Source organism: Mastacembelus armatus, chromosome 23 (genome assembly GCF_900324485.2).
Source record: "Mastacembelus armatus chromosome 23, fMasArm1.2, whole genome shotgun sequence".
Lineage (NCBI taxonomy): Eukaryota > Metazoa > Chordata > Actinopteri > Synbranchiformes > Mastacembelidae > Mastacembelus > Mastacembelus armatus.
This window is the reverse complement of record NC_046655.1, coordinates 1,101,882-1,118,517: the sequence shown is the minus strand read 5'-3', so window position 1 is coordinate 1,118,517 and position 16,636 is coordinate 1,101,882. Positions and strand designations below refer to the sequence as shown.

The 16,636-nt window shown below is 39.9% G+C and overlaps 1 protein-coding gene across 2 annotated transcripts in view; it reads left to right on the top strand.

Moving 5' to 3' along the window:
* The window catches only part of braf (B-Raf proto-oncogene, serine/threonine kinase), a 41,758-nt gene that overhangs the window by 2,295 nt on the left and 22,827 nt on the right, over positions 1-16,636 (top strand). Inside the window, exons 2-12 of one of the 2 annotated variants that reach the window (XM_026326623.1) lie at positions 3,772-3,873; positions 3,983-4,270; positions 6,220-6,323; positions 8,544-8,646; positions 8,762-8,910; positions 10,003-10,122; positions 10,370-10,529; positions 11,189-11,228; positions 11,796-11,906; positions 16,045-16,181; positions 16,265-16,382. In XM_026326623.1, coding sequence (XP_026182408.1) covers positions 3,772-3,873; positions 3,983-4,270; positions 6,220-6,323; positions 8,544-8,646; positions 8,762-8,910; positions 10,003-10,122; positions 10,370-10,529; positions 11,189-11,228; positions 11,796-11,906; positions 16,045-16,181; positions 16,265-16,382 — 1,432 coding nt within the window. The remainder of the gene's footprint in view (positions 1-3,771; positions 3,874-3,982; positions 4,271-6,219; positions 6,324-8,543; positions 8,647-8,761; positions 8,911-10,002; positions 10,123-10,369; positions 10,530-11,188; positions 11,229-11,795; positions 11,907-16,044; positions 16,182-16,264; positions 16,383-16,636) is intronic. The other variant, XM_026326624.1, reaches the window with a different exon arrangement.

The window sequence follows — 16,636 nt, the reverse complement described above, 5'->3', positions numbered from 1 at the left end:
AATGTATTCTCTGATAGTGCCATAGACTGTATATTGATTGACAATGTATCATGAATTACTGCTACAGTGCAAAAGTGAAGCCAAAATATCAAATCATTTTCTTTCTGTTCAATTTATTTGTGTAGCACAAAATCAAAATAAAATCATCTCAAGGCACTTTTTATAGAATCCCATCAAATGGTGGACGACAGTATCACCAGCATAGTGTTTGTCTTTTCGCTTTTGTGAAGTTTTTTGGAACCAGTTTGTGCACCTATGACCAGAGGTGAAGCCATAAGATCAGGCGTCCAGGTGTAAATCATTTGGCATACCTGTTTTTCTATCGTATTCTATCAAAGTTTTTCCTTTTCCACCATTGGTAAGTGCTTGTTGTGTTTGTATGTAAAGGTCCTCACAATATATAACAGTTTTGGGATCACATCTGCATATCAGGTGACCACCTAAAATTGCTGTTATGTTTTTTTGTTTTCAGAGGGACCAGTATGCCATCTATTTTTCTCTCATTTTCTTTGATTAAGTATTAGATCGTAACTCCAGATACTCACTTAAATTATAACTCCAGCTGTTTTCAACTTGCTACCTTTACAGCTGGGATTTCCAATGAGCTGCTGGTAGGAGAAAAACACAGATGACTAATATCTGCCAAAAGTTGTATTGGTCACAGATTTCATTGGCATACATGTTGCTTTGTCTTTGATGTAATATGCTGACCATACTAGTGGTTTTTTGTGTTTGAGCCCATAAACAAATTGTCAATACTTCACCACTTGCAATTTAGGTATTTCTTTTAACTTGATTTCTTTTCTTCTGGGCAGCTATAAGCCACATTTCATTTAGTTTGGTAGGAAAATATTGAAACTCACTGCAGATGTATAGTCCATTACACTATTTGTAGTTGTTTCTCTACAACTGTTTAATTGAGAGGATTTATTCCCTTGACATAAACTCCAGTATAGTCTTTTTTTCGGTGAAACAATACACCGTGGTTATAATATATCAATAATTAGTGGAAAATACGTAATAATACTGTAATTTTCCAGAATCCAAAATCATGTCTTCAGATGTCTTTTGTCGTCTGAACTTTTTTGCTGCCAAAAGTCAGCTTCAGCACATTGCTTTCTGCATTTCCTATGACATTTTGACTCTGGTACATGCAGCAGAAATTCTGATCAAGTTAATAAAAATCTTTAGTGACTGAAAACAATCTTCTATGTAAATTTACATTTTTCCTCATAATGAGTGGAACTAAATCAGTAGATTGGTTAAATTTATTTACTTTATTAGTTCACCCTGTGGATCAAGTTTCTTATATTGATGGGCACTATTTATTTGCATTGCTGAGGCCACTCAAAAAAAGCCACCTGCACATTTACAAAAATAAAAATAAAAAATAAATATTTAGGTCAGAGGACCAACATAACTTTTAGACCATTTAGACTACACTTGATCTTCACTTCAGTCATTAATAAAGTTTGTCTTAACAGTGATTTCTAGAGTCAAAAATGGACTGCATTTATATGTGTGCAACATTCATACATCTACTGTAGTTATTCTATACCGCAGCAACTAACAATTATTTTAATTAAACAATTGACTAGTCTGCCATTTATTTTTTTAATTGATTAATCTAGAAAATAAAAAAAATAATGACGAACATTTAAATTTTATCCAAAGTCCATTGTGATGTCTTGATTTAACCAAAAAGAACACCAAGCCAGTTTGGAAGATATTCAATATACTGTCATATATAGTATTATCGATAAATGTTGTAATCTGGAGCAAGTAAAGTTGGCTTTGGAAGTGATATGCCCAGAAATGTCCTCTTTTTAATGAGAAGCTCTGTTTTAGGTTTATATTATCGGGATTCTGTTATACGTTTTCATTACATTCACAGTTTATTTTATATTATACTAATATTATTTTACCTTTTGCTCAATTATTAATACAATCAATGAAATAATGTAATTTTTGTAAGTTGACTGACAACAACTGTAAAGCTCTGTGACCTTATCCACACTTGTTGCCATATTTGTTTGCATTCTGCATCTGGCACAATATTTTTCATCAGCCTTACAAAGTAAGTAATTGCTTGGTGGGTTCTCTAACTAGCAAAACAGTCATCAGTGCGCACAACTCCAGACTTATTTTAATCACTTTAAAAATCAAAGGGAAAGTGCATGCCCGCTGTTTCTAATTTGGAAAATTGGTGTGAAAATTTTATTAGTTTTCTGTTGAGACTTCTTGAGCTTCACTGATTGGTAGACTGTTGTGACAACTTTCACCTTGTTACTAATGTTGGAATCAACCCTATAAGTTAAAATTAAAGTAGGGATCAACAAGGGTGTGTTGTGTCTATGTGTCCCATGTATGTCATATACCTTAATAGAAGAAAACCAACACAGCCCCCGCTATAGTTCACAACATTCCTAACATTCATACAGACAGAATTTCTGTCACATACCCTGCTCTGTGTGTATGTTGTCCAGAAAAAGACTTCTACCAGCTCTGTTCCCTGTGTTTAGAAAATATCAGATAATGACATTTCACTACTCAGTGCCTACTAATATGTTTCACTCATACATCATCAAATGTAAAATATGGGAGAAATTGTTCCATGTGATTAAGAATCAGCTTCCATGTGCTGTGGGGTTTGTTAAATAGGGGATGGCTAGCCATAAAACATGCAGGGCTATGAAGTTGTGATATTTGATCCAATAAGTCATTTGGAAAGTCTAGTAAAGCCATAGGATATTTTATTTTAACCTGTTCATGTAAGCAGGGAGCCAACAGGAAGTGAGATACTGACCCAGGATTCTTGATTTGATATACAGTGCTGTGAAAAAATATTTGCACCCTTCCTGACTTTTTATTTTTTATTTTTTGCATATTTGTCACACACACAATAATTCAGATAATTTTGTATGGGGCGAGGCAGGTTTGGACAGCTTTTTTTCTTTAATAAATTAAATAATCATTTAAAAACTGCATTTTGTATTTCCTGAGGTTATCTTTTGTGTATTATTAAAATTTATTTGATGATATGAATCTTTTAAGTGTGACAAATATGCAAAAAAATACTAGGAATATCTGGGTAACTTTTATGGCCAGAGTAAGCACTACTAAACAGATTTTAGAGTATTGTGTTTTGTGTCATGCTTTAATATTCGTGGCTTGAAGCACGTTTGCTACAGGTGTTCTTCACCAGAGCTGGTTAGCTTTTTGTTGGTTTTCTGCATACATGAATTGAATGAAATAATCTAATCATACATCTTTAAATAACTAGGCTAAAAGGATCAAATCTGAATAAGAGTTTTGTGTGGTTTTGTGATGCCCAGCAAAATATATTCACTCTTTGATAGCTCAGTGAATGTGACATGATAAATGTGGACACTGCAATGCCCTGGCTAAATGTGACAAAGTGAATTTTTTTTTTTAAGTCAAAATTGCAGCATACTCAAAACCTGTCAGAAGCATAAACTCTGAGAATCTTTTGGACGTGAACAATGCTGGTACAGCATCTGGGGGAGGCCAAGTCTGTAGATCAGGGGTCTGCAATCAGGTCATCAAAGTCCACTGTCCTGCTTGTTTTCCACCTATCCCTGCAGTATCCACTGCTGATTACCTGGATCAGGTGTGTTCAGCCAATCAGAAACTGCAAGGTCAGGGATGTTTGGAAAACAAGCAGGACAGTAGACCTCAAGGACCGGAATTGTAGAACCCTGCTGTAGATTATTAGATATTAAGTCATTAAAACTGTTTGTTTCCCCACAGATCTGGAATATCAAACAGATGATAAAGCTGACACAAGAGCACTTAGAGGCTCTTCTGGACAAGTTTGGTGGAGAACATAATCCTCCCTCCATATATCTAGAGGTAAGATTGGTTTGACTTTAGCCAGTATAACTTTGCAGAAAACAGATCCTGTGACCACAAGGTATTGAAGCTGTTGAGTCAGTGCTCTCTGGTTTGTTGTCCCTGTCAGGCCTATGAAGAGTACACCAGTAAACTGGATGCCCTGCAGCAAAGGGAGCAGCAGCTACTGGAAGCTATGGGGAATGGTACAGACTTATCCTGCTCTCCTTCTCCCATGCCAGCCCTTCTCGAGGTCAAGATGGGAAGCTGTGGGGTTGGAGGGGGAGGTCAGGCTTTTCCCTCTGCCCCCAACACATTGGCTGTTCTGCAGACCCCCACCGACACTAGTCGAGCCAACCCTCGTTCCCCACAGAAGCCCATTGTTAGGGTCTTCCTGCCCAACAAACAGAGAACAGTGGTATGTGGCATTTCCTATCTGAGGATTATGTGTAATAAAGGTGATGCTAGGGTTTGAGATTTTGAATTTGAATTCTATAATAACATATATAATTCTATAAGAAAACAAAACCATGTTCATTTTAATTTTCGGTACATACTATTAAACTATGCTCTTTGGAAATTTGGCAGGCTACATAATGTGCAATGACATCAGTAACAGTGCTGTGAAAAAGTATTTTCCCCCTTCCTGATTTCTTTTTTTCCTTTTTTGAATATTTATCACACTTAAATGATTCAGATCATCAAACAAATTTTAATATTACACAAAGATAACCCAAGATAATAGAAAATGTAGTTTTTAAATGATGATTTCATTTATTGAGTAAAAGAAACTGTCCAAACCTGCCTGGCCCTATGTGAAAAGTAATTGCCCTCTAAACCTAATAACTGGTTATGCCACACTTGGCTGCAACAACTGCAATCAAGTGTTTGCAATACCTGGCAATGAGTGTTTCACATCACTGTGGAGGTTTTTTGTCCCACTCTCCTTTGCAGAATTGTTTTAATTCAGTCACACTCGAGGCTTTTTGAGCATGAACAGCCTGCTTAAGGTCATGACACATCAACACAATCAGATATAAGTCCTAGGCCACGCCAAAACCTTAATTTTTGTTTGTTTGTTTGTTGGTAGTTGTGTTTTTTGAAAGCCCACGTACGTTAGCCACAGGTTTTAGCTATTCAGAGGTGGACTTGCTGGTGTGTTTCTGAACTGATGGCCAGACATTCTCCCTCAGGATTTTCTGGTAGAGGGCAGAATTCATGGTTCCATCAATTATGACAAGTCATCCAGGTCCTGAAGCAGTCCCAGACCATCACCCTACCACCACCATGTTTGACTGTTGGTATGATGTTCTTTATATGAAATGCTATACAAAATACAAAATCAAAAAGGGGGCAAATACTTTTCACTTGAAGTGATTCATTTAAATTGTTTAACATGAACTCATTTAATTTGATTTGACCAACTCAGTGAGACTTATTATAGATTTTTAGAGTTTAAAAATAAGGTAATAATTTATTGGCTAATAATATTTTTTCTCATACACACATAACAGTTTTGGATTGTCCAATATGTGTGCTGAGTGATGTATTTTACAACTGAAGCCTGGTGAGCGATCACTGTGGGGAAGAATTCTCATTAAAAAAACAGTTTTCAAACAAATCTGACATTTCTGCAGTGACATTTACATTTACTTTACTTTGATAATCCAATATCAGCCACTTTATCATGGTTTAAATATGAAAAAGACATCTTGTTCTGGTTATCTCAGTAATATCTCTTAAGTTTCATTGTTACAAACCCAGAGCCACAATGGGCACATTTATTGGAAAATGTACCAGATTAAAAAATAGCAGAATTTCCCTTTAAGGCCTTTGCATAGTATGTCGTCACCATCTTAAAATAATAGCCTAAGTCATTTTTTGACATGAAAGATTTTTTTTTGCTTAAGTCAATTCTTCATGATGCTGGCCATCTCTGGGAAAATTGCCTACATCCTCAGTTGAACAGATCATATGATTCTACCCCTGTAGTATAATGGCCTATGTCAAGAGTGTGACTTAGACCGTTTTATTTTTCTTAGTCACAAATCTCAAGGCAGAGTGACTCAGGCAATTTTATAAGCTTTTCAAAATGGCGGTCGCTTCAAAAAGAAAGAAATTTCACCTAGATAGTGAAGTTATTAACTGGACAGTTGGAGTCTAATCAGAAAGAAAAGGGGTTTTCCACATAACAATTTGGGCACCAGCACATATGAAACAATGTTCACGAACAGTAATGGCTTCAATTCTCATTTATACCTTGCAGTGTCATCATCCAGTGTCTGTGTGATTGGGTCTGTTCATTTCCTTTCTGTTGTCATACTGTGCAATACCATGTCACTTCAGTGAGTGTTATGCTGTTCTTAGGTCCCAGCCCGCTGTGGAATGACTGTGAGGGACTCGCTAAAGAAAGCTCTGATGATGCGAGGCCTCATTCCTGAGTGCTGTGCTGTGTACAGGATACAGGATGGGTAAGTCTCTCACTAATATATATTAATCCATACTGATACGTTTCACATTCTGTAGGTACAATGCACTGTATTTGCACTTGCCTAAAAATGTGTACTTCATTGAATACTATGGAATTTACGGTTTCTTCCTGAACGTAACGTTAATCTCTGCACTATTTAGCTTTCTACCAGTTCACACATAAGGCAGAGGCAATGGCAGCAGGCTTCATGTAGCCATTCATTTTAGAGAGCAGCCGTTTTTCCCCACCAGTAATTGTTGGAATTGCTATGCAAACAGCAAGCCCAAGATATGTTCTTCTTTTTTTTCTCTTTATTATTATTATTCCGACATTTTTTGGCACCTATCTAGTCCTACACTGTTCAAACTCCGTCGCGTTCAGCTCGATGAGGAGAGTGTTTGGCGATATCGCTTATATTTTCCGAGATATTCCAGGTTTTGTTGGAAAATTTTCCCATAGAAATGAATGGGGGGAATGTTCAAATCCTCTTCAACTTTGTCCTCTTTCAACATTAACTGTGTCAGCATACTTTCAGCTAGAAACACAATTTGACCTTTAAACAGGTCAGAAGGCATTAATCTATTAACATTGTATTCAGCTTTTTAATATCTTTTATTTAATATTTTTGATTAATCACAGTTTACGTTTTATGTTTTTTTAGGCTTTTTCTGAATTTTACATTGGTGTGTATGGGAGCGGAATGTTCACAGCTAGAGTGGTGACATCATCGCTAGAATGGGGGAAGCTGTTAAGTTTGTAGAAAATTTTTCTCTCTAACTCGCCGTCACGGCCGCATTTTGCCTCTTCATACACCACTTTCTCAAAAGTAGTAGAGATTTTTGTCTTCTTTCAGGTAATGCTGTTCTAATTTTGATAGGACCTACGGTTCTTCCACTAGGTGGCCAAACCCACAGAGAGTGACTGCTGAATCTCTCATTCACTCCCATTATAAAGGAGGTCGAGGGGTTCTGGTGAAAAACACAAATGAAGGCTGTTTCTAACTCGCCACCAATCCTTCATCTTTTGGAATATCTTCACAAAAATGATCAGTCTCTTTGTTGAAGCCTCCTGGCACTGTTAGTGAAAGAATTATATTGATAGGTCTTATAGTTTTTCTATAGTCCTCCATTTTGTGAGGTGAAGTTTTCTCAGCTTCTCCAGTACTGTGCCTGTAATTTTGATTTGAAGTGCTGTGTCACTGTCACTCCCCCTCCCACTCTGGGCTTAGGTCATACAGCTGTCTGTGGTTGGTAATTAGACTGGCCGCCGAATGTCCACTGCTGTTACACATGGGGACCATGTGGCCAGGGAACGCACCTTTCTAAAATATAATGAACACTCAAATATCGTTAAAGTATATTATATATACTATAGTATATATATATACTATATATACTGTACCAGTATATATAGTCACCAAAGTATAGTGACTATTTAAACTTAAGACGTAGCTTTTAGTTGGGGGTCATCTTAATGCCGCACAGCATGTTGTGCTTTCAAAATAAAAGTCTTTATTTAGGATTTCTTCAAAATAAAAGCCAAGAAAGAATAAACAGAGCTTAAAATGGAATTTGGCTGTTGGCATACAGCTTTAGGCACCGACTCAGGCTGTTTTATATGCCAGCCATGGTGTCTAATCCCAGGACATGGTCAGACTTTCACAATAAAAGTCAACAGTCATTTATACGAAAATATTACATATTTGTAAATTATAAGGAATATTCAAAATAAAGTCCAGATTCTTGTATATGGTCCCATGAGTCTATTGTAGCCCTTTGTCCTTTCAAAATAAAATCCCTGAAAGCCTCCTCACTACAGTTCATAGTTCTCGATTATTCCAACTGCATCAGCCAATTCAAAACATGCTTTAGCTGTTTAGCGGCCAGCGACGCAGTTTGCCTCAAGCTTTTTGCAGCAGTCAGCAATCCCAACGCAATTTCTTCAGAAATTGCATTGTCTAGTTATTAATGTCCTACCGCCAGACCAAAATTTATCCTTCAAATGAAATTGTCTGTTTATGCATAAACAGTTCAGGTCAGTCATGCCTTAACTGTATCTCTCTGTCGTCAGAGAAATCAGTGAAACAGTGACATTATAGCTTATAGGGTGCGCTGGTTTTATGCTCGAAATGATCATGGCTATGTTTTAAGAATTTTCAATGGGTGGTTGAATCAGTCAGAGGCTATATGTAGTTCTCCTAAAGTCTCCACTTCCTGTTCAGGGAGAAGAAGCCCATTGGCTGGGACACAGACATCTCCTGGCTCACAGGAGAGGAGTTACATGTAGAGGTGCTGGAGAATGTGCCACTCACCACACACAACTTTGTAAGTAATGTCAGACAAAGTCTCCCATCATGATACTTACTTGATATACAGTAAACATTATACACTGATTGTATGTTTTCTTGCTTGGGTGTTTGTGTGTGTTGTTGATTGACAGGTGAGGAAGACTTTCTTCACATTGGCCTTCTGTGACTTCTGCAGAAAGTTGCTGTTCCAGGGTTTTCGCTGTCAGACCTGTGGCTATAAGTTTCACCAGCGCTGCAGCACAGAGGTTCCTCTCATGTGTGTCAACTATGACCAACTAGAGTAAGTAAGGAGTTTGGTATGGAATATTTTTTCACCATTGGATTTTGACAACGAAATTGAGGGCAGCTGTCTAATTTAACTGTATCTTTTTACCTTTTAATTTGCCAATGTGACTAACATAAAGCACTCCTGTTGTTTTATGACCTCTTTTTGCCTTCTCCAAAGCACCAACGTTGTTATAATATATTTTTTTGTTTGTGTTTATTAAGTTCCATGTTCTGTCAACTATAATTCCCTTACTTTTCCTGATATCACACATATTAATTGCTCTGCTGACAGCATAGGCTGTGTTAGTTTAGGCTTTGGGAAGGGTGAAAGTGCGTGTCATTCAGAACATACATTGTTTTTGTCATCGTTTGGTGCCAAAATCAAAATGTGATTATTTGCAAAATTCGATTATTAGGAAGCTGCTGTGTGTTCCAGTGGCTTTATTTTTAGTTTATGAATCAGTGTACTGTATTATTTGTCTGTTTCATGCCAGACTGTATATAGACTAGTCCTCTTGGGACTGTCTCATCCACTACATGGACAAACAGCTTTAAATAGATAAAATACTTCATGTCTACACTGACATCTCAATACCTACCTTGAGAGTAAGGGCTGCAGGCTACCTTAGCCAGTGTGTTGAGTTGCATTGTGGGTGATTTAGGTGACGAAAAATGTGTGAAAAAACTTTCTGCTGCATTAAATTTAAATCTTTCTTTTAAACTCGTCACCATAAGCCAGCTAATGATGCACGGTTATCAGATGATATTTCATGTGGTTAGTTTGGCTAACTCAAGAAATAAAGTGGAGCTAACTCAAGAAATAAATCTAAATCTAAAATGAGAAGCCTGCTACCGCCTGTGCATAGAGGGAAGGTAGTCAAGGGATGTTTTGTTTTAAAGGATCACATCTGACTAACATCCTGAAGACACTGTACATGTTACATATAAAACTTGTTTGTTTATTCCTTTGCCACCCTCTGTGGTCTATGTTATTTTTGTAAATGTAAGTGTAAATGTAAATAAGACATTAAGCTGCAGCCCTCAGTCTGGTTAGGTTGAGAATGACTCAACAGTAAAAAACTAACCTTGATTGTGTTTTCTGCAGCTTGCTGTTAGTGTCCAAGTTTTTTGAGCATCACCCATTCAGCCAAGAGGAGGTCTCCTCAGAAGGAACCACCCCTGTGTCTGAAGCCTGTCCGTCATTACCCCAGTCTGAGTCCAAAGCGTGAGTTCTCCACCTGCATACTCCTCATTGGCACACCAGTAGGAGTCCTTCTCCTCCTCGTGTTTTTCCTTAGTCTTTTCAACACTACAAGAATATTAAGGAGTTGTCAGGTTTTCATCTTAAACACACATTATAGTTGCTGATGTTATTGGTTTTTCAGACAGTTAAGCAAACTGAGGTAACATGCATAACATTACAGTGTGCAAAAATATGACTTCTGAAAGTCATACACATTTTGTCCTTCTAGGTCTTTATGCCACACCACTGTGTCCCCATCCAAGTCCATTCCCATCCCGCCTAGTTTTCGACCCAATGAGGAGGACCACCGCAACCAGTTTGGCCAGCGGGATCGTTCGTCCTCTGCCCCTAACGTCCATATTAACACCATTGAGCCTGTCAACATTGATGTGAGTCTACTTTCACTTAACTGGAATGACTCTAACCAATATATCCAACCATTTACTATTTTAGTATGAATGGCAACCATGACTGTGCAAGTTTTAGCCAAGCCAAACTGCAGACCATTTCACTGATTACAACTCTAATCAAAGAGGAGGAACTGACCAACAAAAGGTTGCAGACATGTCTGGCTGATTCATGAACCTGATTGCTTTCAGAGAATATGAAAGAACTAAGTGTCAGTCATCTAAAATTTGAAAGTGTTAGAAAATTTGTCACATTTTTTAGGGTTTAGGGATTAGAGAGCAGGGATTCATTTTTATCTCCTCTGTGACACCTCTCATTCATTTGAACTTGATTTGTTTGCAAAAGTAAGAGCTCAGACTCCACTTGATGAGTTTATTTTTGTCTAGGACTTTCCTCTAGAGCTACCTTTTGTCTTTTTGAGTTATAAACTTTCATGTAAATTCATGTCCACTTGCAGTTTTAAGTGCATTGCCTGAAGAACTTAATTCATATTCAATGTGAACACATCACAACAGTATTTGTGTTGTTTTTAAAATATGGATGGACTTCAGCTGCTACAGTTTCTGTAGTATATTCCTAGAGTGCTGTATAAATTCTGACAGCCTTCATAGTAATTTTTTTCTTTCATTCTTCATTTCAGGATCTTATTCGAGGTCAGGGCTTACCAAGGTCAGATGGAGGTAAGGATCAAAGTAGAAGACTTCAGGCTCATTCTGTGCCTTTTTCCCACCATCTTGCGTCTGTGTGCTTTTACTCTTTTTGTGTGTGGAGTTCAGACCTGAGGAACTGATTCCATTCTGTTCCCAGTCACTGAAAGCAGTAGTTGAAGACACAGATGTATTCAGATCTATGGGTCAGGGGGTTTGGAGGAACAGAACTTACACTTCAGCAGACACAAGTTTGACAGTTAATCAGACTGGCTGTGTCGCCTGCTTTAAGTGTTTTTGTTTAGCTTAAAAAACTGTTAATACTTATTACTTAACTGCAACACACATGCATGAGATTGGTATTACTTAGAGCATCTTACTTTTAGAAAGAAAATGGATGAAACTGATTAGATATTGATGTGGCTGTGGGAAGTCTGCAGTTGCCCTGACAATTAGATCTAGCTAACGTGCCAACAGTGTAGTGTGGTAGGAGGCTTTCTATCCAGGAGCTTAGTTGTATCCATGGACAATAGAGATCTAGAGGTGAGAGGGGCAGGGTGAGTAGCAGTGATGGTCTGTCTGTCTCTCTTTGCCCTGCAGCCCACCCAGCCCGCTGCTTGAGGAAGCATCGAACACGGACCTCAAGCCCCCTTCTATACTCCTACCCCAATGACATAGTGTTTGATTTTGAGCCCGAGCCTGTTTTTCGAGGTAGTTAGGCCTGTGTGTGTTCCTGTGACCTTCACCTCCCCCTATCCCCACCTCCTCACACTCCAGCTCAAACCTATGTCAAATCCACTGTGTCCCTACCTCTCTCTCCCATCTTTCCTCTTTATATTCTCACATTCTCTCTTTACAATACCCGTCAGTGCATTACACAGAGCTTTCACCACAACTTTGCTAAGACATCTTATTCTGTGGATGGTAGTTCAATTGCTGAAAATACTCCTTTGTACAATAATTTAACTATAATGAATTATACCACATAACAAAAAATCAAGTTAATGCAGAAGGCAGTGCTTCTAATGCTGATTCTAGGTTTAAGATACTTAAAAAAATTAAATATTTAAAGCGGAAAATTCAATTCAATTCAGTTCAGTTTTATTTGTGTGGCCCAAAATCACAATCATCTCATTGCACAAAAACACAAAAAACCCGACAAATTTGCTTATGAACAAGCACAGTGACAGTGGAGAGTTACAACTATAACTGCGGTTCTGTGAATCCTGGATGACTTCCAGGCGGTGCTTCAAGCACTGAATGATCATTCTTGCTCATGCGCAGGCCGAGTATTAATAACAACAAAGTCACCTGTGACCATCCGGTGACCCCACAGTGACCTAGAGAATCTATTAAAATCATGTGACACCGGAGGCTCAGTCCCTTGCTCTTCTCGTGAAAACACAGGGATTCTGAGGGACCAACTGCTCTGGCGGTCATCCGGGATTCATAGAACCACAGTTTTCATCAATACCCACTTAAGGACTGCGTCTGTCAAGGGCTCAAATGGGGGAAACCGCAGGGTATTAACACTAGTGAGAGATCCCATGCCGGTGCTATAGGGCGCATAGTTGGATGCAGTCATCGGGCACCTTGCAAGAACAAGGAGACATGTTTGTTACGGCCAGTAGTACCACCATCCACTTCATCATGCCAACAGGAAATTGCAGCGTCATAGAATTTCAGAGTAGATGGAGACCGTCCCTGTTTAAGAAGTTCTTGTAAAAACGTCAGGATGGATGAGACCGGGCAGCGTACAGGATCCTGTCCCTTGCCGCGAAACCACTTATCAAAGAGCTTCCACTTGTTTGCAAACAACAGTGTGGACGGTGCTCGTGCATTACTTATCGTATGACCAACCTCCCCAAGGTACTCTGAGAAGGCATTGCCGGGCCCTGCAGTGGCCAGACCCAGAGCTGGAGACGATCGAGGTTGGGATGTGGTATCCAGCCCCCCAGCGGGGACAGGAGATCTCTCCTGAAGGGGAGGTGGTTTGGCGACCTGCAGCAGAGCCTGCACAGCAAACCAAGATGTCCCTGGCCAGAAAGGGGCCACCAAGAGCAGTCTGTGTCCCTCCTGAAGGACTCTCAGGAGTGATGGGAATATTAGTGACAGCAGTGGGGAAGGCATAGAGGAGAACTTTGGGCCAGTCGTGTGCTCATGCGTCCTGGCCCAGAGGACTGCCGCTGCCCGCCAGAGAAAACCAGAGAGGGCAGTGTGCTGTTACTCTTGAGGAAAACAGGTCCACCACTGCTCTGCCACAAACTTCCTAAATGTACTCCACGACCTCTGAAGCACGGACAGGAACTGTAGGCGCCTGGACAAACTGGTGAAAAAGGCCAGTTCTGTGCTAGGCAGGGGGCTGGACGCTCTCAGAACAGTGGTGGAGCAGCAGATGTGGAGAAGGCTGCTTGCTATATTGAACAATAATAAACACCCCCTCCGTGATATCCTGACTAAACAGAGTAGCAGCTGCAGTGGGCGGCATATCTCACTGCGCTGCAGAACTGAGAGGTTGAGGAGATCCTTTGTCCCCACAGCCATTAGACTTTTTAATAGTAATTGTTGATGCTATGTTATATGTTATTTACTGGGTGCCTTTATCTGTTAATTATATGTCATACTTTATATTTTATAGTGAAATTTCCATGTTAAAGTTATAAGAGCTGCAGGACAATCTGAATTTCCCCCATGGGGGATGAATAAAGTATCTATATGTCTATCTATTCATTCCTTCCTTCCCCTGGTGGACCTCTTTGCCTCAACAGAAACAGCATATTGCCCTCTCTAGTTTTCTGTGGCAGACAGCGGCAGTCCTCTTCCTTCTGTATCCCCGGAATGTGAGCTGCTCTCAGACTGAGAAAATGAGAAGCTGCCCAAGTCAGCAGAGTCCACAGCATCAGCTTTAGTGATCTGGTCCTTCCCAAGTGGTTGATGTCATAGACCACAGAGGTGTTGTTGGACCACACCAGGACCTGCCTGCCCTGCACATCTAGGAGCCACCAGGTCCAGGACAATGATGTGTTCATTTTTTGCTGCTATTCGCCTTTGCCATGTTGCTCCCCAGCTCATGGGAGACGCATCTGTATATACAAGCTCCCTCCGAGAAGGAAGAGAAGCTAGAGGGACCCCTAAGCTAGAGGGACCCCTTTTATAATGTATGTTCTGTCTCCCCACTGGGACACGGATGTGAAACACTGAGGTGACACCTGCATCATTCTGTGTCTGTGTGCTCGTCGTGTGGGGTCTATTTGCAGGTCATTCAGCCACCTTTGCAAGGGGCACAGAGAAAGCAGCCCAAGAGACACTACGCTGGCAGCAGCTGTCAATCCACCAAGGAGGCGAATATAATGAATGAAGGGCAACATCCTGCCATTTTGCAATGCAGGGAGCATTTCCACAATTCCAGAAGGTGAGGCGGAACGGAGTACCCCCAGTGAGTAGTCACGACCATGCTACTCCGTCAGGGGCGACTGTGCCAGCCATACCTGAAGTCAAGCCTGTATCAACATGGAGAACAAATGTCCGAGCTCCCTGGACATAAATGCAAAGGCCTGCAGGGAAGCGTCAACGAAAACCATGCATTGGCACATCCACTGGAGAGGTCTCCAGTGAATCTGAGAGACCTAAAAACAAATAGGAAAGACCATTCCCGATTCTGCCCATGGCCCAAGCCGAATTTTGTAGCGCCCTGCATCAAGGACAAATGCCTTAGTGTCTGTCCAACAGACATGCAGTCCACATATTCCGCTGATGGCGGGGCAGCAAAGGAGGATGCGGCATCTTGCCACCTAAAGAAGGTGCTGTAAGGGGTAATATATGCAATAACAGTTCCAAAATTAAATTAAGACAAACAGTAAATGTCACTGCCAGTACAACGTAAACAGCGCTGAATTCAGCAAGGAAACTCCGCAATGCACATAAACTCACTTAGGCAAGCCAAACACAGCTGCACAGAACAACAAAAAAATCATGGATTGGGAGAGGGGATGAAAACGACCCGTCACCAACCAGGATCAATACTCTTAACTTAATATAATTGGCGGGGCAGACACGCTACAGCCAATGTATTAAAACAAACAAAAAAATGACTTACCAGCTGTTGAGAACAACAACAGTCCAGCGTTGGGATATTATAACATTTGTTAGCTTGCGCAGCCCCTGGAGGATGAGATGCACCTACAGCTCCGACTGTAATACAGTCACAGGGCTACTAGAGACAAGCAATGAAAATAAGCAGCAGTGCTGATCACAACCACACATGCACTCAGCACACCTGCGCACAAGAAGAACAAAAGGGACAGAGCCTCCACTGCCCCCCCCCAATAATCAGTATTGCAATTTAAATTTTGTTTGTAGTATTTATTTCAGATTATCTTAATATGTATCCCCTTTTTATGTTAATACTTTAATTTGAAATAATAGTTATTTAAAACGGTTCTAATTTAAAATGTTTGTTTACTTCTACTCCTTGTGCTAATTGTGGCATAAACACAATAATTTACATTTATTATTTTATAATTACAAATTATAAAGTTTACACAATTTTAAATCACGACTTCCATTTAAACGTCATAATATCCTTTGTAATCCTGACAGAAGTAGTTAATAACAGCGATTAAACTGGTAACTGCCATCCAACCAAGCACCCCAGCATCTTCTTTGTGCATGTGACCGCACGCGCACACACACGACTGATACAAATGCCTCAATCCCTATTCTCACTTCAAAACTTTCTATTTTTTCACTCTTTTATTTAATCTCATCTTCTTTTGCCCTGTGATTCTTGTTTCTTATCCAGCTCACCTCCCTTCTTTTATTGTTTCTCCTATTTTCATTCCTGCTCCAGGCTCCACTACAGGGCTGTCAGCTACACCTCCTGCCTCTTTACCCGGCTCCTTGACCAATGTCAAGGTTCCACAGAAGTCACCGTGCCAGCAGAGGGAACGCAAATCCTCGTCCTCATCTGAGGACCGCAATAAGATGGTGAGAGACTGTTAGAGGATATTACATAATTTTTCTGAAGTTCTTTGTATGTACGTTTGCACTGACTGCATTGTGTGAAACAGAAAACCCTAGGGAGAAGAGACTCCAGTGATGACTGGGAAATACCTGAGGGTCAGATCACTCTGGGTCAGAGGATAGGCTCTGGATCCTTTGGAACGGTTTTCAAGGGAAAGTGGCATGGTAAGAACAACAGCACACACTGTTTAATGAGAAACAGTTTTAGGTTTTCTGGCATTAAAATTTCTGAATAAGGAATTTGACCAGTGAATCCATCAGGACTTTCATTGCCATAATTACAATTTTTGCCTGAAAATTTCTCTCTATTCCTGAATTATATTTGTAATCTGTGTTTCAATCAAAACGATCTCTCTCAATCTCTTAATCACAGGCAAACTGATGTCAGCTGTGGTCCCACATGTACTAATATGCATTGA